The sequence below is a fragment of the Vigna umbellata genome, chromosome 4 (assembly GCF_029865625.1).
Source record: "Vigna umbellata cultivar VRB3 chromosome 4, Vumbellata_1.0, whole genome shotgun sequence".
In the NCBI taxonomy this organism is placed as follows: domain Eukaryota; kingdom Viridiplantae; phylum Streptophyta; class Magnoliopsida; order Fabales; family Fabaceae; genus Vigna; species Vigna umbellata.
In genome coordinates, this window is record NC_142168.1 from 21,616,409 (window position 1) to 21,637,407 (window position 20,999).

Here is a 20,999-nt window from a genome sequence, read left to right on the forward strand (position 1 = left end):
ACCCTAAAAATTCTTCAACCAGAAAAGAAGATAAAAAAACTCCAAACTCGCTAGAAGGTCACGAAAAACCCTAATCCTAAATCGCGGGAAACAAAAACCCTAAATTCCCAATTTCAAAACTCTCAATCCTGAATAAGAACCCCAATATTTCACCATCACCTACAGGGAAAAAACAAAGAAAAATCAATCCCAAAATCGTGAGCCAAACACGAAAATCGAACCCGTGTGTGTGAAGTCGCCCCGAAATGTAGAAGTCCTCTCCCTCTACAAGATGAACCAAAAAAATTGAAGGGAGAGGAAACCTCCCTCCTTGCACAGTGAACCAACACGAAGGGAATGAGAATAACAAGAAGGGTCATGTGCCCTTGCTAGGCACCAAGGAAGACGATAATGTCACCAGAGTCGTGACATTGTTGCACCGTCGTCTTCGCCACCACAAGGCCACCTTCTTTACTTGAGCCACAGATAATTTTCCCCAAGCTAAGTTGTCTGTGTGAGAATTAGTATAGAGAAGAAGCTTGAAGCTTCTGAGTTTGCTCGCGAGAAATATAAAAAAAAAAGAGATTAGGGAAAGAAACTCTAAATAGAGCTTTTGAGAGAAACCAATTAATTTGACAATTAGGATTTTTAATTAAGGTTAGTAATTTTTAATCGAAAAACTTTCCATTTTTTTAAGAGTAATAAAAAGAAAATTTAATTTTAAAAAATATAAATTTTTATTATTATTTTTTGTGGATAACGGGTACTCGCGGGTCGGATAATATAATAGCATCACCTAACTCATTTAGAAACGGGTATTAAAATACTCACTATCCATTACTCGCAAATAATAAATATCTGTGTGTAATAACTATCCACCGCGGGTTTTATTTGTGGATACTTGTGGGTGTGGGTTATTTTTGTCTTCCCTAATTTAGTCTCAGTACAAAACTTTAATTAACTTTTAGAAATAATATAATTTATATACACATATAAAATTATACATTTTATTAGATAGTTTAATATATTATAATTTTATTATATTTAAATCAATATTTTTATATCATACTTTTTATTATATTATTAAATAAAATATATAATAACTATTTATACTTTTTGAATTTTTATATATTATATAATATATATATATATATATATATATATATATATATATATATATATATATATTTTTATATCATACTCATATTAACCATCTTCATGTATGAAATAACACTTCATATATATTTCTCATATAGATTTAATTGTTTTCTTTGTCTCTAGTTTCGGTGCAGTGTATCAAGTTGGTCAAACCTTTTAAAAAAAGTTTTAATTTTGTCTAGACATAGTAAAAAAGTTTCAATTTTTTCTACACCTGATATAATTTGTCGCAATCAAAGTTTCTTCTGTTAAATATGCAGTATTAATTTTTTTTTTCTCTCTCCTGTACTCCTATACAACACAACAGTTTTTTTTTATGCTATCAATACTTCAAAATTAATCCTCCCTTTGTCAGTGTTATTAATATTTCAAAATTACTCCTCGTGGAAATTCTGTTTATTTTAAAAGCTAATTCTTCTATTTCATTTAAAAAAGTTTTAATCAATAATTATTTTCAACATTAATCTCGGCCAAACATGCTATACAAGACCAGTTATTTTGCCTGGTCAAAGGAAAATTAGTTACAGAAACCATATGAGACGAACATTAGTCTATGATGGTAAATAAAGAAAATTCACAGAACAAAAGCACATGGAAGCAGAATTTTTGACACATAATGCATGAGAAAAACTGAAAAAAGTCTATATATACATAAGCAAACATAATACAAGTCCTAACATTGCGTCGAAAAACGTTTAGTAAAATACCTATTTTTTACATTGAAAATGTCTTTTTAACAATTTTTTTACAACTTTTTTATAATTGAGATAGATTGTGATTAATCCATTTTAAATATATGAACTAATAAAATAATAATATATAGTCTATTGTCATAAAGTTATTTTGTGGTAATTAATGTTTAAAAGCATATTTTAGTTCTATGATTCCATCATGTTTAAAACCACATTCCCGATTAATTATTTCTTCAGGGTAGAAAATTAAAACATGGTTTAACAGTAATATATAGCCTAATACATGTTAGTGACACTGCATGTTCATCATATTGACATTATGTTGCAGTACTATAATATAGAATTTGCATAAGACAATCTGATGTGTTCCTCCTTGACCAATAATTTCGTTTATTATGTTCAAGAATATGGCATCAGGTGGTTGTGACCCTCCTGATTCATCTTTAGGAAAATCAGATAAGGAAAAGAGAAAGAGAAAGAAGAAATCTTATGTGGTGAAGTTGTTCTCCCATTTAAATAAGAAAAATGCTTCAAATAGTCAGCCATCTACACCTATCTCTACCTCCACCTTCATTACAAGTTCTTAACTTGACACCTACCTCCACCTTCATTACAAGTTCTTAACTTGACACCTACCTCCACCTTCATTACAAGTTCCTAACTTGACGCCTAATCCACAATTTGTTCTACCTTCGTTGTAAGTTCCTGGTTTCACACCTAGTCCACATCAAGTTCCTGTTGATCAATGGACATTACTCTCCCTCTATGTTGGTTCTAACCCAACAACTTCCACAAATATTGCACCATTACCTAGTATAGAGGATGCATATCTACATTCAAGTTCAGCCCCGAATGAGAATATGGTTCTAACAATTGTCTAATCGTTACACCTATTAGAGGAGGGTAACAAAAAAATTAGATAAATTCATGTACAAAATCAATTTAATGTTGCTACAATTGTATAATGTATTGTTCTAAAGTTTGACTTTTATTTTGGTATAGGTTTTATCCTTCAAAAATAATATCCAAAGCAATCACAGCCACGATCAAGCAACAGTTTGATAAGTCATGACTGACATGGGGACAAATCCCTTAGAGAGAAAAAAGTGTTTTCTTTGAATGTTTTAAGGTACACTTTTGAATAAAAATTTACATTATGTAACCATACTTTATTTTAAATGGTTGTATATTTTGGCTGGACAATGTCAATTTCACGGTAATTTAAAGTGGTTGTGTGATTCAAAGTTTTGCTTTTGTGTATGTTTTGATTGCCCATTCATGTCTCTTTGGTAATCTGATACAGAGGTTGTTATTAAAGTTATAATTTTATGTTAATTTTTATTTGGTGCAACTGTTTTATTTAAGTTTAATGTTAAAATAGAAGACACATAAATCTCCACAATTTGCATGTAGTTCAAGATCATGTCTTAAAGGTTAGAGTTATAAGGTTTGTCATATATATATATATATATATATATATATATATATATATATATATATATATATATATATATATACCAATCTGATTCAATGGAAGTTGCCTTCAACCTTTCGTTTTTCTTCACCAACCAAACCCCACACGGTCCATTTATTTTTTTTTTTCTTGTTTTTGTATCTAAGTTACTGGCCACAGAATAGAGCATTTAGACACAGAAGGATTTGACATGTTGCCTGCACCTTTTGAGGGTTTTTCACCAAAGTAGACAAAAATGAGCAATTTATTACGGAACTAGGCAAAAATTGACCAAAAGTGAAGTCGTGGGGGGTGAAAACGACTTCAAAAGAAGAAGTCGTGCCCCCTGCACGACTTCACACTGTTCATAGCTACAGTGTTGAAGTCGTGCACCCTAAAAACGACTTCTGGGGCTTGTAATCGATTACAATGAAATTGTAATCGATTACACAGTGTTGAAATGGAGACCCTGCAGATTTTGAAATGTGTAGACAGAAAACGTACTGGTAATCGATTACGGCATGTGAGTAATCGATTACCAGGTTGGTTTTGTAGGAAGAAGCACTCTGGTAATCGATTACAGGGTTTGTGTAATCGATTACCAGTGGGTTTTTGTTCGGTTTATGAAAATGATTTTGTATTTGACATATGTTATGTATTGGTTATGTTATAGGAAAAGAGAAAATAAATATATCTAGGAAATATTTATAGTAATATATGAGTAACGGATTTGATTACAATTTGCTAAGATTAAGAAAAAACTATTGGCGAAAAGGACAATTTCCCCTATGATGACCTTCGTTGCGGCAGTAAGAGCATTTTTTTGGCTTATCTGGATTGGATTGATCCATTTCATTATGAAGCCTATTTGTAGATGGTCTTCCGGATGCCTTGCGTCGCATTTTAGGATCTGGTATGAAGTTTGGACCTGTATACAGAGACCAATAGTCTTCATTCGGGATTGGGTGAAATTGTACTTCGTATGCCTTGAAAATGTTGTGAAGACTGTATACTGGATCGATTACTTGGGTTAGGGGGATATGCGAAAATGCACAAACAGTAATGATATGATGACATGGGAGACGAGTAGCTTGGAAGTGTCCACAATCACACCACCATTCATTTAGACTGACCTTGTACGAACGTGGAACTGGGCGGTAGTGGTGAGGTGTTGAAATTTCTTGAACATCAAATTCAGAATTTTCACGATTGTAGCGATGAACATGACAATATGTGGATTGTTGTTGATTTTTCCTAATGATGTCGACGATCTGTTCAGGATATTGGTGTCCTGCTTGTATCATAGAGTTGGCCTTTAATCCGCGTTCAACAAACCATGATTGTGTCCTCTCAAATGTTGTTCTGATGAGAACACATATTGGTAATGAACGTGCTCCCTTTAAAATGGAGTTGGTGCACTCAGCAAGATTAGTCGTCATATGTCCATATCTTCTCCCTCCATCAAAAGCCTGAGACCACTTTTGTAATGGAATTTTATCTATCCATTGAACTTGTTGTGGGTATTGGTTTCTCAAAGCAGCAAGTTTTGCTGTGACAGTTGGTTGCTTCACCTCGTAAGCTGTAATAAGGTAATAAAAAAAATAAATTAAAGAATAATAATGTTAACAAAATTATAAAAGTATATAAGTGTTAGAAGAATTTTTGGATGAGTACCTAAATTGATGAATTGTTTTTTTAGGTCGTGATTTTTGAATTTGGTGTTGAAGTTGGATGCTAGATGACGTATGCAATAAACAGAGTACAAACCATCTTGTTCCCAACCAACTTCATCTGATCTTAAGGCGGACAATATACCCTTTCCTCTGTCAGTGATGATGCAAATATTTTGTTGATGACAAATATGTTCTCGAAGTAGTTGAAAGAACCATATCAAGGCCTCCTTTGTCTCACCTTCTATAATGGCAAAGGCCAGGGGAAAAATATTTCTATTGCCATCTTGACCTATGACGGTTAGCAAAGTTCCATGATATTTACCCGTGAGAAATGTGCCATCAACTTGGAGAATGAGTTTACAGTACTTGAATCCTTCTATGCAAGGACCGAAAGACCAGAAAACTCTTTCCATAATATAGCAATTATCGTCGGTATCTCCATCAATATTCACAGGAGAACCAGTGCATTGTAAAATTGTACCTGGGTTTGCTTCCTTGACGGCATGCAACCACCTGGGCATGTGGTTATAAGAGTCCTCCCAGTCTCCAAACTCCATAGCAAGAGCCTTCTGTTTAGCGATCCAAGCTTTTCTGTACGACACAGAATATCCGAATCGACCCTTAATATCGGCAATCAAACTCTTGACAGGAATGGATGGGTTTGTCAGGATTGAATTGGATATGATCGTGGCAATGTGAGTACTATCAAGATTCGTATGATCTTGAGATAGTATTGTTGAGAAACACGAATGTTGTCCGTCTATATTTTTGATTTCCCAATATTTACGGACTTTGCTATAAGCTGCCCTAAGACGCCATTGACAACCGTTATGATATTCCAGACAACGAATAACATAAATGTTGGGTTTGGACTCAACGACGGTGTATTTGTAACCGTTTGTTATGTGATAATGTTTGATTGCAAGAATAGTTTCCTCCTTTGACTGGAACTGCATACCTTGAATCAACTTTGGAATTACTTGTGCAGATGATTGTGCTATGTGGCCGTCGTCGTTGTTGTCATCTTCGATTATGTTGTCTAATTCATCATCCGTGCTGAAGTCATCAACGTTATCCAATATTAAAGGTTCTTCATCAATGAGCTGCGATGATGAAGATGATGGCAAGTTCCATGATGCCATTTTTTAGGAAATATTCGGAAGACTTTGGTTAGCAAGCTCTAGTGGAAGAGGTTTTGGGCGTGGAGAGTGAATGTGAAGATAAACTTCTTATATAGCGTATAATACATTCACAAGCATCAGTGTGTGTTATGATGTAAATTTCAAAGTAGTGAACAATATTTGCTGGACTGTGAATATAGCACTGGACACTGTCATCTAGACATAGAGTTTGATGTAATTAGAAGGTACCAATAGTATAACATCTATTCGTTTCCTGTAAAGTGATATGAATATAGGTATCCGTAAAGCACTGTCACTTTGATAGCTTCCCTACACCGTGATTCATAAAATACTTTATAAATACATTAAATTATAAGAATAAAATAGTTTGTAAATTAATTAATTATAAATACACATAAAGGATGTTTTAAAAAAAGGGAATCTAAAAAAAATTAGAAAAAGGAATGAAAAAAAATTACAAAAGGGAATTTAAAAAAAAAATCAAAAAGGGGAAGTTGGGGGGGTGGCACGACTTCAATAGGTGAAGTCGTGCACCCCCTACACGACTTCAATTGTTGAAGTCTTGTAAGGGGTACACGACTTCACCTATTGAAGTCGTGCCCCCCCCCCCCCCCCCCCCCCCCCCCCCCTCCCCAACTTCCCATTTTTTTGTTTTTTTGATTTTTAAATCCCATTCCCATTGCTTTTACAGTTTGCAAAAATTATTTTTTGGGTTCCTTATATTGTTTTTCCAATTCATGATAATTTATTATATGAATTTAGTAATTACTTTTCATTATAAATATGTAAATTATATTTATGGATGCATTGGGCTACGGGGGACAAGAAAGGGTTCACATGCATGCCTCACATTTTGCTCTGAACACCAATAATAGTATTCAACTATGCTTACCAACTTTCCTATTCATTTGCATGCCTACATTTATATTTGCTGACCTTCAATTGTACTTGTACTTTTTCACATGCATGTCTTCTTTTTTTGCAGGTTGAAGAATCTCTGAGGGGCACTTATTATCAATTGTCATTTCTTTCCTTGTTCTATCTCCCGTGACTTTGAATATTGTTGGGAATCAATTCCTCTACTTAAATTGGTAGAGGGTGCATTTCATTTCTCGCAACGTCCTCTCAGTTTCAATACCCAAACCCCTTAAGCATGGTCTTTGCTTCCATATCCATGTAGTATACCAATACCAAATCTGAGTTCCAATACCAAAAAGACTTCTCCTTTGTCAAAGCTTCAATAACCCACTCTCACCCACAAAATTTAAATGGCTTTTTCCCGTCAACTTCCCGTTGATATGTCCCTTTTACGTCTACAAGATAAACACATCGTCAAGTCTATTTGGGAAGGCAATGAAAGAGTCATTTGCCCTCGAAGACATGCAATTTGGTTAGCAAAGCATGTCCACGAAATTGATGAAAGAATAAAGAATATTTTACATGGAGCAGGTTTTATCCATATTTTACAAGCTTCAAGTATGGAGATAAGTCACAACCTTGTTACTGCTTTGGTTGAAAGGTGGAGAGTGGAGACTCATACTTTCCACTTCCCTCATGGTGAAACTACAATTACATTGGAAGACGTTGCATTACAACTGGGGCTTACTATTGAAGGACAGGTGGTGACTGGCATAAGTTCTGGTCCCCTAACGGTATTTTCTCATCAACTACTAGGAGATGTTCCACCTGAGAATTGTGTAAGGGGAAACAGAATAAAGTTGTCATGGTTGAATAACACTTTTCGCCAAGTGCCTCATCATGCAACGGAACAGGTTATTGAACAATAAGCTAGGGCGTATATGTTGATAATAATTGGCAGTGTAATGATGCCAGATACATCTGCAAGCATGGTGCATTTGATGTATCTTCCCCTATTGGCCGACCTGCAAAACGTTTCACAGTATAGCTGGGGATCAACCACGCTCTCCTGCTTGTATCGTGCCCTTGATCACGAGACTAGGGCTGACCAAGACAATATCGGAGGGTGCATGATCTTGTTACAGTGCTGGGCATGGGAAAGAATAACATGTCTTTCACCAGAATTACTTGAAGTCACAGAACACGAGATTTCTTCTGGTGCAGTTTTTCCACTTGCTAAAAAGATGGTGTCGCACAGCACAGTCTGCTTTCCAGGACACTACAACCGTTAAACAATTTCGCCAGAAAATAGACGACGTATCACCTCGACAGGTATTTTTGAAATACAAAACAAATTTTTATGATATTCCATATTTTTGTGCCACTTATATGTTTCTCTGTGGTAGAATACCAACAATCCGACCGGGTCATGCGACAGTTTGGTTTTAGACAAAATGTTCCTCATGTTACCAATAAGGAGTATTGGTAAATCTTGAAGAAATTTGTTTTGATGATGCTACAAGAAGTTTTAGTTGCAGAAGATATTAGAATTAGTTAAAAGCAATTTGTAGAAATTAAATGTAGTAGGAAATTCGTGTAAACCTTGTAAACTTGCATTTTTAACTACAATAATTGATTATGATTAAGCAATAATTGATTATCACAAGTCATACTTGAATAATCGATTATCACTTCATATAATCGATTATCACATTTTTGAAAACCTAAAACGGACTTGAATAATCGATTATCACTTACAATAATCGATTATTCATGGCAGTTGGGAGTTGACCTTTGGCACTCAGTGTACTTGGCTATATATTTTGTTTCGGAGAAATTAGAAAGCAACGTTTTTGAACTGAGAAAGCTTAGAACACTGTGTGTCAGAGTAACGTTCTCAGAAAGCTTTTTGTTCATTGTTCCCTTGCTTGGTCTTGTGAAAGGAGAGTCTCGCGTATCGTGTGTCGATAGTCGGAGCAGACTCTCTTCAAGTTAGCAAGGTGCTCTGCCCGGTCTTGTGAAAGGAGAAGCTTGTGAATCGTTGGTCGATTGCTGAAGCGGTTCTCTTCAAGTTGGTAGAGTGGTTCTTTTCATTTTATTCCTGTTCATTATCTTGTAATCTGTTAAACCATTTTTAGTGAAAAAGGTTAATCACTAGTTATAGTGATTAACGACTGGACGTAGAATCTTTTGATTCGAACCAGGATAAAAATTCTGTGTTGATCTTCTTATTCCTTACACTCATATTATTTTACGTATATCAACTGTTTGATTAATTTTCTGAAAGAAAATTATTTTTACTAAAAGGACCAAATTATTTTTAATTGTGATTGAACACGCTTTCCACTCTCTGAGTATTAATTCCGCTGCGCTATACTCTTCGAAAAATACCCCCTCCGATACCATCACCTCATCCACCAATGAATCTAGATGAGGAACATAAATTGGATATGAGAGGACGCACTGATTGGAATTGGCATGAACATCATCACCAGTGGATTGGATTGTGAAATGACCGGCATAATCGTGTCTTCAACGGGATACCTTTTCAGAAAAATGGTCACTTGCGAGATGAATCGGAGTATATGCAGTGGTATATAACTCATACCATCCGGTACATTGGTTTAATAGAAGATTCAACGGACTCTGAGGTAGTACAATATTTCCTCCAAAAAAAATTATTATAGTGTTCATATCTTGTGTTATTAACTTTTAGAAATTGTGTTTCGCAGTATGACATGGACCACGAGGAACACTTCCAGCCGCCATCTCAACACCGTGCATCTTCTTCATATCATGATCCACAAAGGTCTGCCTCTGACCATGGAAACTATCAACATCCAGCTATAAATTCAAGGTTTCAACAAAACATTCCACCGACACCAACATATCCTGCGGTTGAGAGTGGTTATTTTGTCTTTCCACCATCCACACCGTTCAGTGGAGGTCCATCCAATTATTTTGGAACCACCACAATGACTCCACCATCTTCATACGTACACCCTTCATCCTCACATAACGTCTATCGACCGACATTTGACTATCAAAGCCGTCAACAGTGCAATGAAAGTGATCCAACGGATGAAGACTAACCAACGCACGATCCCACACCGAAACAACAATCACAAAGGCGACCCCAACGACATCGACGACGACCACCGTGTGGAACTGGAGGACATAGATAGAATGCTTGCCTTCTTTATTTATAAATATGTAATTTGTTTACTTCTCTTAAAGTAATTAAAAACAGTTTTATCATCATAAACTATTATCGTCATATTACCTTATTCAACTAAACTTTATATACAAACCAATTTTAATACATAATGCATTCAATAACTAATTTAACGTAACAGGTCAAAAATTATCTAAATCCACACACAAGAATGACTGGTAATCGATTACAGGTATTTCGTAATAGATTACCAGTCCACCAGTGTTAGAAGTTGTAGGATTTTTTGAACTAGGCTTAACCAGCCACACTGGTAATCGATTACATTCTGTACGTAATCGATTACCACATTACCATGGTAGGACTTACAGGATTTTCCACAGTGGGCCTTACCAGACTCACTGGTAATCGATTACATGGTTTTCGTAATCAATTACCAGAGGGCTCGTGTAATCGATTACATCAAACCTGTAATCGATTACGCGACGAACCCTACTCTATATATTCAACTTTTTCTCTCTCCTCACGCACAACCACCCCTACCACTCGAGCTGCACCGCCACCAAGGGTTCTTCCACCCTCTCCAACCTCCAAAAATCACCTAATCTTCCACCTTTTTCACTCTAAAACACCATAACTCCACTCCCCTTTCAATTCTCTTCACTTTGCACCGATTGGATTTTCAAATGGCGGAATCTTCGAAAAGGCAAAGAGTAAGGGGATCATCTTCTACAGGTGGGGGACGTCGCCGCCGTCAACCTTCACCGCCAGAAAACTCTCTGCCACCCTCACCACCGCCGTCACCCACCGCTGAACACTACAATGTTCAGTTTTCAACTCCTACACAAGCCCAAAGGTATTTCTCACTATACAAAGACCGCCCAATCATTGAGCCAAAATATCTAGATGAGCAGTATTTTGAGACCCATGATTTTGAATTTTTTGGGATGCTTCAAATTTGGGATTGGATGAATTTTGCTGCGATTTTAGTGCATATAATCCTCATTTGGTGCGTCTATTTTATAGTAACCTAAAATTTGCTGAAAATGGCACAATGAAAAGTGAGGTCAACAATGTCCAAATTATTATCAAACCCAGCATTTTCGCTGCTATAGCCAATCTTCCCTTTGTTGGGTTGCCCTTTGAAGGGAAATTATGTGAGGATTGGGCCAATGATTTTAATATGAACGCAGCCAGACAATTATTTTGTTTGCCACACAATCGCCCCACCACTAGATTTCTAGCCGGGAATATGACAGCTGAGGCTAGAGTCTTACATTATACTATATGTCGTGTTTTGTTTCCTCGTGTTTCTAACTTTGCACAGGCAACCGAGGAAGATATTCTGATTATGTGGGTTATAATGACGGCAAAGCAGATCAACTGGACCCATCTAATCCGACATAGGATGAAGAAGGGTTTGAGGGACGGTGCTCCACTTCCATATCCAACATTGGTCACCCGCATCTTGGAACATTTTCAAGTTCCACTGGAGGATGAAATATCGGTGCCACCAACTAGGCATTGGATGATATCAGGAGCAGTCATACAATCATTTGGACTCATCAAGAATGCTGACAACAGATGGGTGCACAAAAATTCTCCTCCTCCACCTCAACGTCAACGTGACCCACCTCCTGAACTATACATACCACCACCACCACCTCCTCCTAGTCGATTTGATGAAGTCATGACGGGGATAAACGATCTCCGAACATTTGCTGGCGACAGCTTCAATACACTTAATGAAACGATGAATGCAAGATTTGAACAATTGGAGCTGAATATGGGTGACCGGATCGATACTATTGATGCTAGAGTTGAAAATGTGGAGCACGACATCCAGTATCTGCGTCGTCATTTTGGTCCACACGGTGGATCATCTTCCTAGATGCCTTTCAATTTCTACTGTCATTTTCTTTACATTTTAGGTTGTTCTTCTTTATGTAATGCACTTTTCATTCAATAAAATACTTTGTCTTTTCATATTATGATATTCTCTTATTTTTATTAAATCAAATGATATACTCTTCCTATCCAAAACAATACATCACAATGTAATCAACAACGATGCGTGCTTACACAACTTCATATCAACACACTTAATAAACTTCAAAATATCCACCACAATTACAATACAAACTTTCATAAATCAACCAAAAACATACTGGTAATCGATTACCACCACCCTGTAATCGCTTACCAGTGTCAATCTTCCACAAAAAACAACCTGGTAATCGATTACACACTTGCCGTAATCGATTACCAGTGCATTTTTCCCATTCAACTTGAAGTCGTGTTGGGTGACCATGATTTCAACACGTTGTAATCGATTACCAGCACACTGTAATCGATTACAGTCCTCTGAAGTCATTTTTGGGGTGCACGACTTCAGCACTGTACTAATCTACAGTGTGAAGTCATGTAGGGGGGGCACGACTTCTTCATTTGAAGTCGTTTGGGCCCCCCACGACTTCCCCATTTACGTAAATTTGTTTGACTTTGCCTATTTTGGTAATATAATAGGCAAATTTGCCCATTCTCGTGCAAAAACCACCTTTTGATGACTATCTATATGACAAAGATGTACCCTACTTTAACTTCTCCTTTCTCTCCACCTTTGTCTCCCTAGTTATATGCTACTCCAAACCACTACCTAAAGGCATAAACTTCTACCTTATCTTCACCACTAATTATATTAACAAAAATAAAATAAAATTTTGCTTTCTTTCTGTACCATAAGTTCATAACCATGGTTTTCTATCACCAAAAATTGTTTGAATAATCTATTTCACAATCCACTAATATTGAAGCCTGTGGTCCTTCATCTGAGAGAAACTTTGGTCTCTATTACCCTGCTGGAAACCTAGTTTATTTGGATTATAGGTTATCTCCCACAAATAACTTGGGAGTTTAAGTCCAAATCTAATGTGTTGTCCATCCCTTTTCTTTCACTAATTAGGAATATAACAAAACAAAATAATTTTCTACAATTCATTTTTTGTTAAAGGAGACAAATTGAAGGCAAACCACTGATTTTTAGTACACAACAATGGTAACAAAACCATCTCTTTCACTATGTCAATTATATTAATTATGTTCTTCTTATCATGAAGAACAACTTAGTTCTCCTTCTTCTTCATCTGCATACAATATCTAAGCTAACATTTGTAAGATTTTATCTCTAAACCAATCACACATCACAATTTAACATATCCATCCAAGAACTCTATCAAAATCCAAGTTCCCAACCAAGACCACCTTCAATCCTTCTTCTATGTTGTTTGTGATTTTTATACTTAATCACACATGTAAATACTTATCATTCAAAATATAATACAAGATCACTTAATAATGGAGATTATTACTAAGATCAAAACATACCTTTTACACCACCATCATGCAAATTATCTTTCACTATCCTACCTCCAATAATGCCAAAAACTAACTCAATCATGCAAACTATCTTCTACTATCTTTTATATCAATTTAAACCTAACCTATTAATTGTAATAACAGAGAAAGGTTTCATGGAAGAGTGAGGATGAGGAAAAGGTAAAAAAAAATTCACATTAAAGCATCTCAAAGACTGTCAAAGATGTTTAAAAAAACTCGAACATAAGGAAAAAAAACCTGATTGGATGGGGGAGATTGTTTGGAATGGTCTTTTGGAGAAGTGGAACATGCTACTTTATAGACAAAAGTGTGATACGACCAAGAAGAACATGACATCTGAAAAGGATGACTGTTTGCACATTATCCATTAGTGTCCATGACCATGCTATTTGTCTGGTATGATGACATGTACATTTATTTTTTAATTTCTATTCATAAACTTTACAAATATTTGTTGTTAACAACTTATATTTTGTTTGCAGTCATAGGAGCTTGGTCGGTTAGTGCATATTGACGAAATCTTTCAGTAGACACATATTCGTCAATCAACAAGAGAATTTATTGATGAAAGGTCTAGGTGGACACATGTTAGTTTCTACTAACTCTATTATATTCCTTATTACGTTTTAAACCTTAGGTCTATGTAGTTAACGATAATCATTTATCCATTTAATAGGAAGAGTTTCAAGCAAGATTTTCTCAAATTAGATCTGAGACTACATTTGTTGGTGCCTCGACATGTACTCCCCTAGACCCTGTAGAGAAGGAAAGATTGAGGAATCGATGTTCATTGGAGGCTACAGGTGAAAGGTACAAGGGATGCGTATACAACATTGGAAATGTCAGTTCTCAAGATGACTATGTTGATAGTTACATACGACAAACACATGCATCTTTTAGTCAGGAACCGATTGCATAAGACATTTTTAACCTCCAAACACAAATAACAACCCATGATCAACAACGTTGACAAATGACCTCTCAATTTCAAGGCTTTATTGGCACCATAACGTAGTACCTTCCTCCTCCAGCAACCGCAGCTGCACAACAATTTTTTCAATCCCAAAATCATCCACACAATAATGTTCAACCACAAGAAGATCAACCATAACAGAAACCACAAGATCAAGCAGAAGATGGAAATGGTTATTGAGATTATTAATCATGTTTAGATTAGTGCATGTATGACTCTAAAACTTATTTATAGAACTTATTTATATAGTTTAGAACTTATTTGTTGTAATTGACAATCATGTAAGCAATATTATTATGTATTATTAAATGCTTGTTTATGGGTTTAATGTATGTGAAATGGTTGTTGGTGGGTTAAGAGTTACTCTATATGTCAATTGTGTGAATGGATATAATGTCTAGGTCTGTTACTCATGCCATGTCACACAATCTTTTCTTGCCATCCTCTAACGTGATTACATATTGATATAGCTGTATGTAATTACATACGAATATATTCGTATGTAATCTGTATGTAATTACATACAAATATATCTGTATGTAACTTATCTACACCATTTTACATACAGAGTTTTGTTCGTATGTAATCCGTATGTAACACCACTTTATATATGGATTTTAGTCGTATGTAACTACAAATTTTCTTGTAGTGAAGTCGGGTGAAGAAGGTGGCCAACCAACTCGATAAGAATGGAGATCAAATGCCACCTAGCTGTGTGGTGGGAAAAATCTTGAGATTAGTCACAAAAGATTTCGAAGGTATCATGTGCGCCATTGAAGAATAAAAAAACTTAGAAGTTCTCATAGTGGATGAATTTGCTGGGTCATTAAAAGTTCAAAAAAAAGGGAATGAACTAGGATGAATAGGTTGAACCTCTTCAACAAGAAAAGCAGGTACAATTTGACTTGAATGGAAGTCAGAATATTTAGAGCCAAGGTCCTAAGAGTACATTCAGAAGACTGCATTCAGGTCTAGATATGGTCACTACGAGTACGTAGTAATGTCGTTCGGTGTTACTAACGCTCCTGCCATATTCATGGATTACATGAATCGCATTTTTAGACCCTTCTTGGACAAGTTTGTGGTCGTTTTTATTGATGATATCCTAATTTACTCCAAGAGCCGTGAAGAACATGAGGAACACTTGAGAACCGTGCTCGGTATACTGAGAGAAAAGTAATTGTACGCGAAGCTCTCCAAGTGTGAATTCTGGATGGAAGAAGTGTAGTTTTGGGGCATGTAATATCGGCTGAAGGTATTTCAATGGACCCGGCTAGGGTGAAAGCAGTATTGGAATGGGAGAGTCCCCGTTCGGTCACTAAAGTTAGAAGTTTCGTGGGGTTAGCGGGCTACTATAGGAGGTTTATTGAAGGGTTCTCTAAGATAGTAGCGCCATTGACTCAGTTGACCAGAAAAGATCACTCGTTCGCATGGACCGATCGGTGTGAATCTAGTTTCCAAGAACTGAAGCAGATGTTGACGAGCACTCCAGTCTTAGTCATTCCGGACACGGTCAAACCGTTCAAAGTCTACTACGATGCTTCTCACCAAGGTTTGGGGTGTGTTCTTATGCAAGAGAAGAGGGTAGTGGCATATGCCTCTCGACAGCTGAAGGTATATGAGAAGAACTACCCTACTCATGATCTTGAATTGGCAGCAGTGGTCTTTGCATTGAAGATATGGAGGCATTATTTGTACGGGGCCACGTTTCAAGTCTTCAGTGATCACAAGAGTCTCAAGTACCTCTTTGATCAGAAAGAATTAAATATGAGGCAAAGGAGGTGGCTTGAGTTTCTGAAGGACTATGATTTTGAACTACTTTATCATTCAGGGAAGGCTAACGTAGTCGCAAACAGGTTGAGTAGAAAAGCAGTTCATGTCTCGGTAATGATGGTCAAAAAACTCAGTCTGGTTGAGAGTTTTAGAGACTTAAGGTTACAGTTCGAGTTAGAACCGAGCGGTATAAGATGTTGTACCCTTAGAATATCCAGTGACGTCTTTGACCGAATCAAGGAGAAGCAGTTGACGGATGAAGACCTGCATAAGATCTTGAGCTCGATCGGTACAGACAAAGCCAAGGACTTCAACACTAGAATGGACGGTCTCCTACGCTACAGAGATAGAACGTGTGTTCCGAATGATGGCGAGTTGAAGAGGATAATTCTTGAGGAAGGACATCAAAGTCATCTTAGCATGCATCCAGGCATGACTAAGATGTATCAAGATCTCAATAAGTTCTTTTGGTGGCCCGATATGAAGAGTGATGTCGCTCGGTTTGTGGCATCTTGTCTAACTTGTCAACGAGCGAAGGCAGAGCATCAAAGACCAGACGGTCTACTACAGCAGTTAGAAATTCCTGAGTGGAAGTGGGACATCATCTCTATGGATTTCTTGACCCACTTATCCTGTACGGTGATGAACCATGATTCAATTTGGGTGATAGTGGATTGGCTGACGAAGAGCGCACACTTCTTAGCTGTCAACCTGAAGATGTCTTTGGCAAATCTGGCTAAACTCTACATCAACGAGATCGCTCGTTTGCATAGAGTGCCATCCAGCATCATCTCTGACCGATACACAAGGTTTACTTCTCGGTTTTGGCAGTCCTTGCAAAGTGAATTGGGTAGCAAACTACAAATAAGTTCAACGTATCATCCCCAGACGGACGGTCAATCTGAGAGGACCATCCAGACGTTGGAAGACTTGCTTAGGATGTGCGTTTTAGATCACTTTGGAGTCTGGGATGAAGTCTTACCGTTAGTTGAATTCACCTACAACAACAGTTTCCAGTCCAACATTGGAGTTGCTCCTTTTGAAGCACTGTATGGAAGAAAATGCAGAACTCCTCTTTCCTAGTTCCAAGAAGGAGAAAAGGTGTTGACTGGACCTGAGCTTATCCAGCAGACGACCGAGAAGGTGAAGTTAATTCAAGAAAGACTGAAACCGTCTCGGAGCAGGCAAAAATCATATGCTGACAACAGAAGAAGGCCTTTGGAGTTCGGTGCAGGATATCATGTCTTTCTTAGACTGAATCCAACTACTGGAGTGGGCAGAGTCGTTCGTCCTAAGAAGTTGTCTCCCAAATTCATTGGCCCTTACCAAATCTTAAAGCGCATCGGACCAGTGGCGTACGAGATAGCCTTGCCTCCTCAATTAGCCAATCTCCATCCAGTCTTCCATGTTTCTCAACTCCGGAAGTATATAGCAAACCCTTCTCATGTGCTGGAGTTAGAAGACGTTCGTATTCGTGGATACTGTTCGGTGGAGATGCAACCGGTACACATTGAAGATAGCCGAACCAAACAACTAAAAGGAAAAGCCATCAGATTAGTTAAAGTGGTCTGGGACGAGAAAATGGGCGACTTTACATGGGAAGTGGAAGAGGCCATGAGAGACTTGTATCCTCGTCTATTTTTTGGTATGTCTTAATTTTCGAGGACGAAAATTTTTGTAGTCAGGGGGAATGTGAGACCCATTAAAAATCCTTCAAAACCCCTTCTTAGTGGATTACATGTGTTGAGCAAGGGGAGCTGGAAATCAGAAAGTGGAAGACAGGTTGAAGCATTGGAGTGGTCGTTCGGTTTTGGAGGGTAGAAGTAACACTTAGTTTTCAAAATTCACGCCACTCTATGCATGCAACCATCTTCTTCAATCTTCTAAAACCTCATTTTCTCCTCCTTCTCTCTAAGATTTCTTCATCTCCTCTCTAAGAAATCTTACTCTTTTCTTCTTCTGATCATCAAACAGACCACACCTGACCACTTCCGGCGACAAGGGCGTTCGTTTGAACCGATCAGTTTTCAAGTTTGAGCTGGTAAGTTCATCTCTCCCTTAACCGTGTGTTTTTTGTCGCATGCAAACCCAGATTCTTGGTTGCATGAGTTGATCCTCTCGTTCTGAGTATTTCTGGTATTGTGTTTGATTTAGTTTCTTAAAACGTGACTGTAGAACGCTAAGGTTTTTGGTAGAAGTGAACCATCACTAGTAAAAAAATGTGTTTTTAACGCGCTATATACGTCTCGGTTTTACTGAAACTGAAGCGTATAAAAGCGCGTTGGCATAATTATAAATTTGGGGAAGGAGATATGCCTCGGTTCAGATGGAATCGAAGCGCAAGAGGTCTACTACCTTGGCTAAGTCAGAAACCGAAGCCTAAAGCATTGCCACGTTGCCCCTGCTCTAATGCAAATCAGTTGACAACTTTTTTAAAATCACTTACTGCCTCGGTTACAGTTAGAACCGAGGCATAAACTTTGCCACGTACCCTACTTCTCTGCTACTCCTTTGTACATCCTCTGCAGTAGCTGATTGACAGCAATACTGCTTCGGTTATCAGCAGAACCGAGGCAGAAAGCTTAAGCTATGGCATTGTTTGGGTCCAACCGAGGCATATAGCCATTACATTTTTTATTTTTTATTATTTTCTGCTAGTATAGGCACCAGTTAGTATTAAAAACCGAAGCAATATACTTTTATTACCTTGAGTACATTTCTAACCGAGGCAATATAGCCTGTTTATCAGCCCTAGCCCTCCGCGACTGTTCCATTCTTCTCGCTCAAACTCTCGCCTCTCGTTCTCCGTCACCGTCGCCACCACTACGCCGTTCAGTCACCACCACGCCTCCGGTGTTCTCACGCAAGAAGGAGCCTCGCATTGCTTCGCGATGGCTCGTGGCCAGCTTCTGGCTACCTCGTGGCCAGCTTCTCGGGCTACCTCGTTGCCGGTCTTCTCCCGCAACAGCGTCGTTGCCTCACCACCGCGCTCCATCTGCAACATCGCCGGCGTGCTGCCTCCACACCACTGTAGCAGCGCTCCCTCCCCATAGCCGCCACGTTCCCTAGTATCTCCATTACATTGCCACCGTGGTCCCTCCCCATTGTCGCCACTGCCTACGAAATTGGTAATTTTGATTGCGATTCATCTTGATTTTTTATTTGTATGACTGAGAATTAGTTAGATGGATTGATTATGCATTTGTTTGAAAAATGGTGTTTGGAAAATACAAATTTTTTATAGTAATTTCTGTATACGTATGTTGATAGGAATAACTTAGGAATATAACTTACGTTTGTTTACTTCTTAATATCCAAGGTTACACAGGGATGAGCTATATATAGAGTTGTCTAGAAACTTATAATCAATCTGTTTACTGGTAAAATAGCGAACAAGAGAGAAGAAAATGTAAATAAAAAGAATAGAAACAATTGATAGGGAAAAACGGTGAAATCTTAATTATATATTTAGAAATGTACAGTGTAGTGATTGACACGTTGAATTGTAGCATTGTTACCTAATAAAATTTAAGCTGAGTTGTTTTTTTAACAAACTTTGAAGGCTGGGAATTTGGGATGATTTATTGGTGTTGGGTAACACTTAGAGTGATTGGAAATGTATTTAGGTTTTTATTTATTTTTGAATTTAAAAAGAAGAATAAGTCTTTTAGAAGAAAGGAATTCAAAGAATGGAAGTGAAGTTAGTTAAAAAAGTAAAGACTGAGTATTTTACAAGGAATTGATTCAAAGAGTGTAACTCAAGGTAGTTAACAAAATATAAGACATAAAAAAATAACAAGATAGATAGATTTTGAGACCAATTGACGTTATTTACTCTTGATTGAATATATTGTTTGCTTGAATATATTGCATGTTGCATATGTAATTATTTGTTTGCCTGAATATATATTGTTGTTGTGATTTAGCCTTAGTTTCCCATTTGAGATTCAATACAAAAATTATTTACTATCTCCAGATTTTTTGAACCAATGTACTTTTTACAAATGAAAATAGAGGAGATGGTAATAATAATTTACAAGTATTGAATCTTGAATTGTCCGGTTGGACAGTTTAAGAAGAGTAATAACTTTTTAATAGTTTATTATAACATATCAATTTTAATATACATGTCTTAAATTTCATGAAAATTTGCCGTTGTGTTTTGTATTGATCTTCGGGTGCATATTTGATTGTGATTTATAATCACTTTCATTTCGTGTAACCTGAAGACCAATGCGAAATGCTGGCAAAATTTCGTGAAATTTAAGATATGTTGTTTAAAATTGATATGTTTAATAAACTAAAAAAAGTGAATCTTCTTGAATGGGATAGGGTCACACCTTGAATACAAACACAATGAAAGTGTTCATTCAAGATTATTGAAATTGTGTAAAACATTTCAGTAAACATGCGTACGGATAGAGGGTGGATTAATTTACCACGCATCAGCACTGAATACGAGAGAGGGGTAGAAGAATTCATAGAGTTTGCGCAACGTAATGCGAGTACAAGTGGTGATGATGAAGTCAAGTTCAGATGTCCCTGTGTGAACTGTTTGAATGGGAGGAAGTTGAACGCAACTGATATTAGGGAACATCTTATCTGTGATGGTTTCATACGAAGTTATACAACATGGATATGGCACGGTGAATTAACAGACTTTCCAACTGTCTCTCCAACTGAAAATGTTTATGATTCCACAATGGATATGGAAGATCAAACAGAAGAAG

At 37.0% G+C, this 20,999-nt stretch overlaps 1 protein-coding gene across 1 annotated transcript; it reads right to left on the reverse strand.

Moving 5' to 3' along the window:
* Positions 1-4,043: 4,043 nt before the first annotated feature.
* On the reverse strand, positions 4,044-6,097 carry LOC148199552 (uncharacterized). Its single transcript, XM_088112700.1, has 2 exons — positions 5,050-6,097; positions 4,044-4,861 (listed from the first exon to the last, which is right to left on the reverse strand). The coding sequence occupies exons 1-2, from the start codon at positions 6,095-6,097 to the stop codon at positions 4,044-4,046; spliced, it is 1,866 nt and encodes a 621-aa protein (XP_087968826.1).
* Between the last annotated feature and the right edge of the window lie 14,902 nt (positions 6,098-20,999).

Bases quoted from the DNA above. Each gene is read 5' to 3' on its own strand.
- LOC148199552 (XM_088112700.1), bottom strand. From the start codon at position 6,097: ATGGCATCATGGAACTTGCCATCATCTTCATCATCGCAGCTCATTGAT. The intron at 4,862-5,049 runs GTTTGTACTCTG...ACCTTATTACAG, and splicing joins AGTTGGTTGGGAACAAGATG to CTTACGAGGTGAAGCAACCA.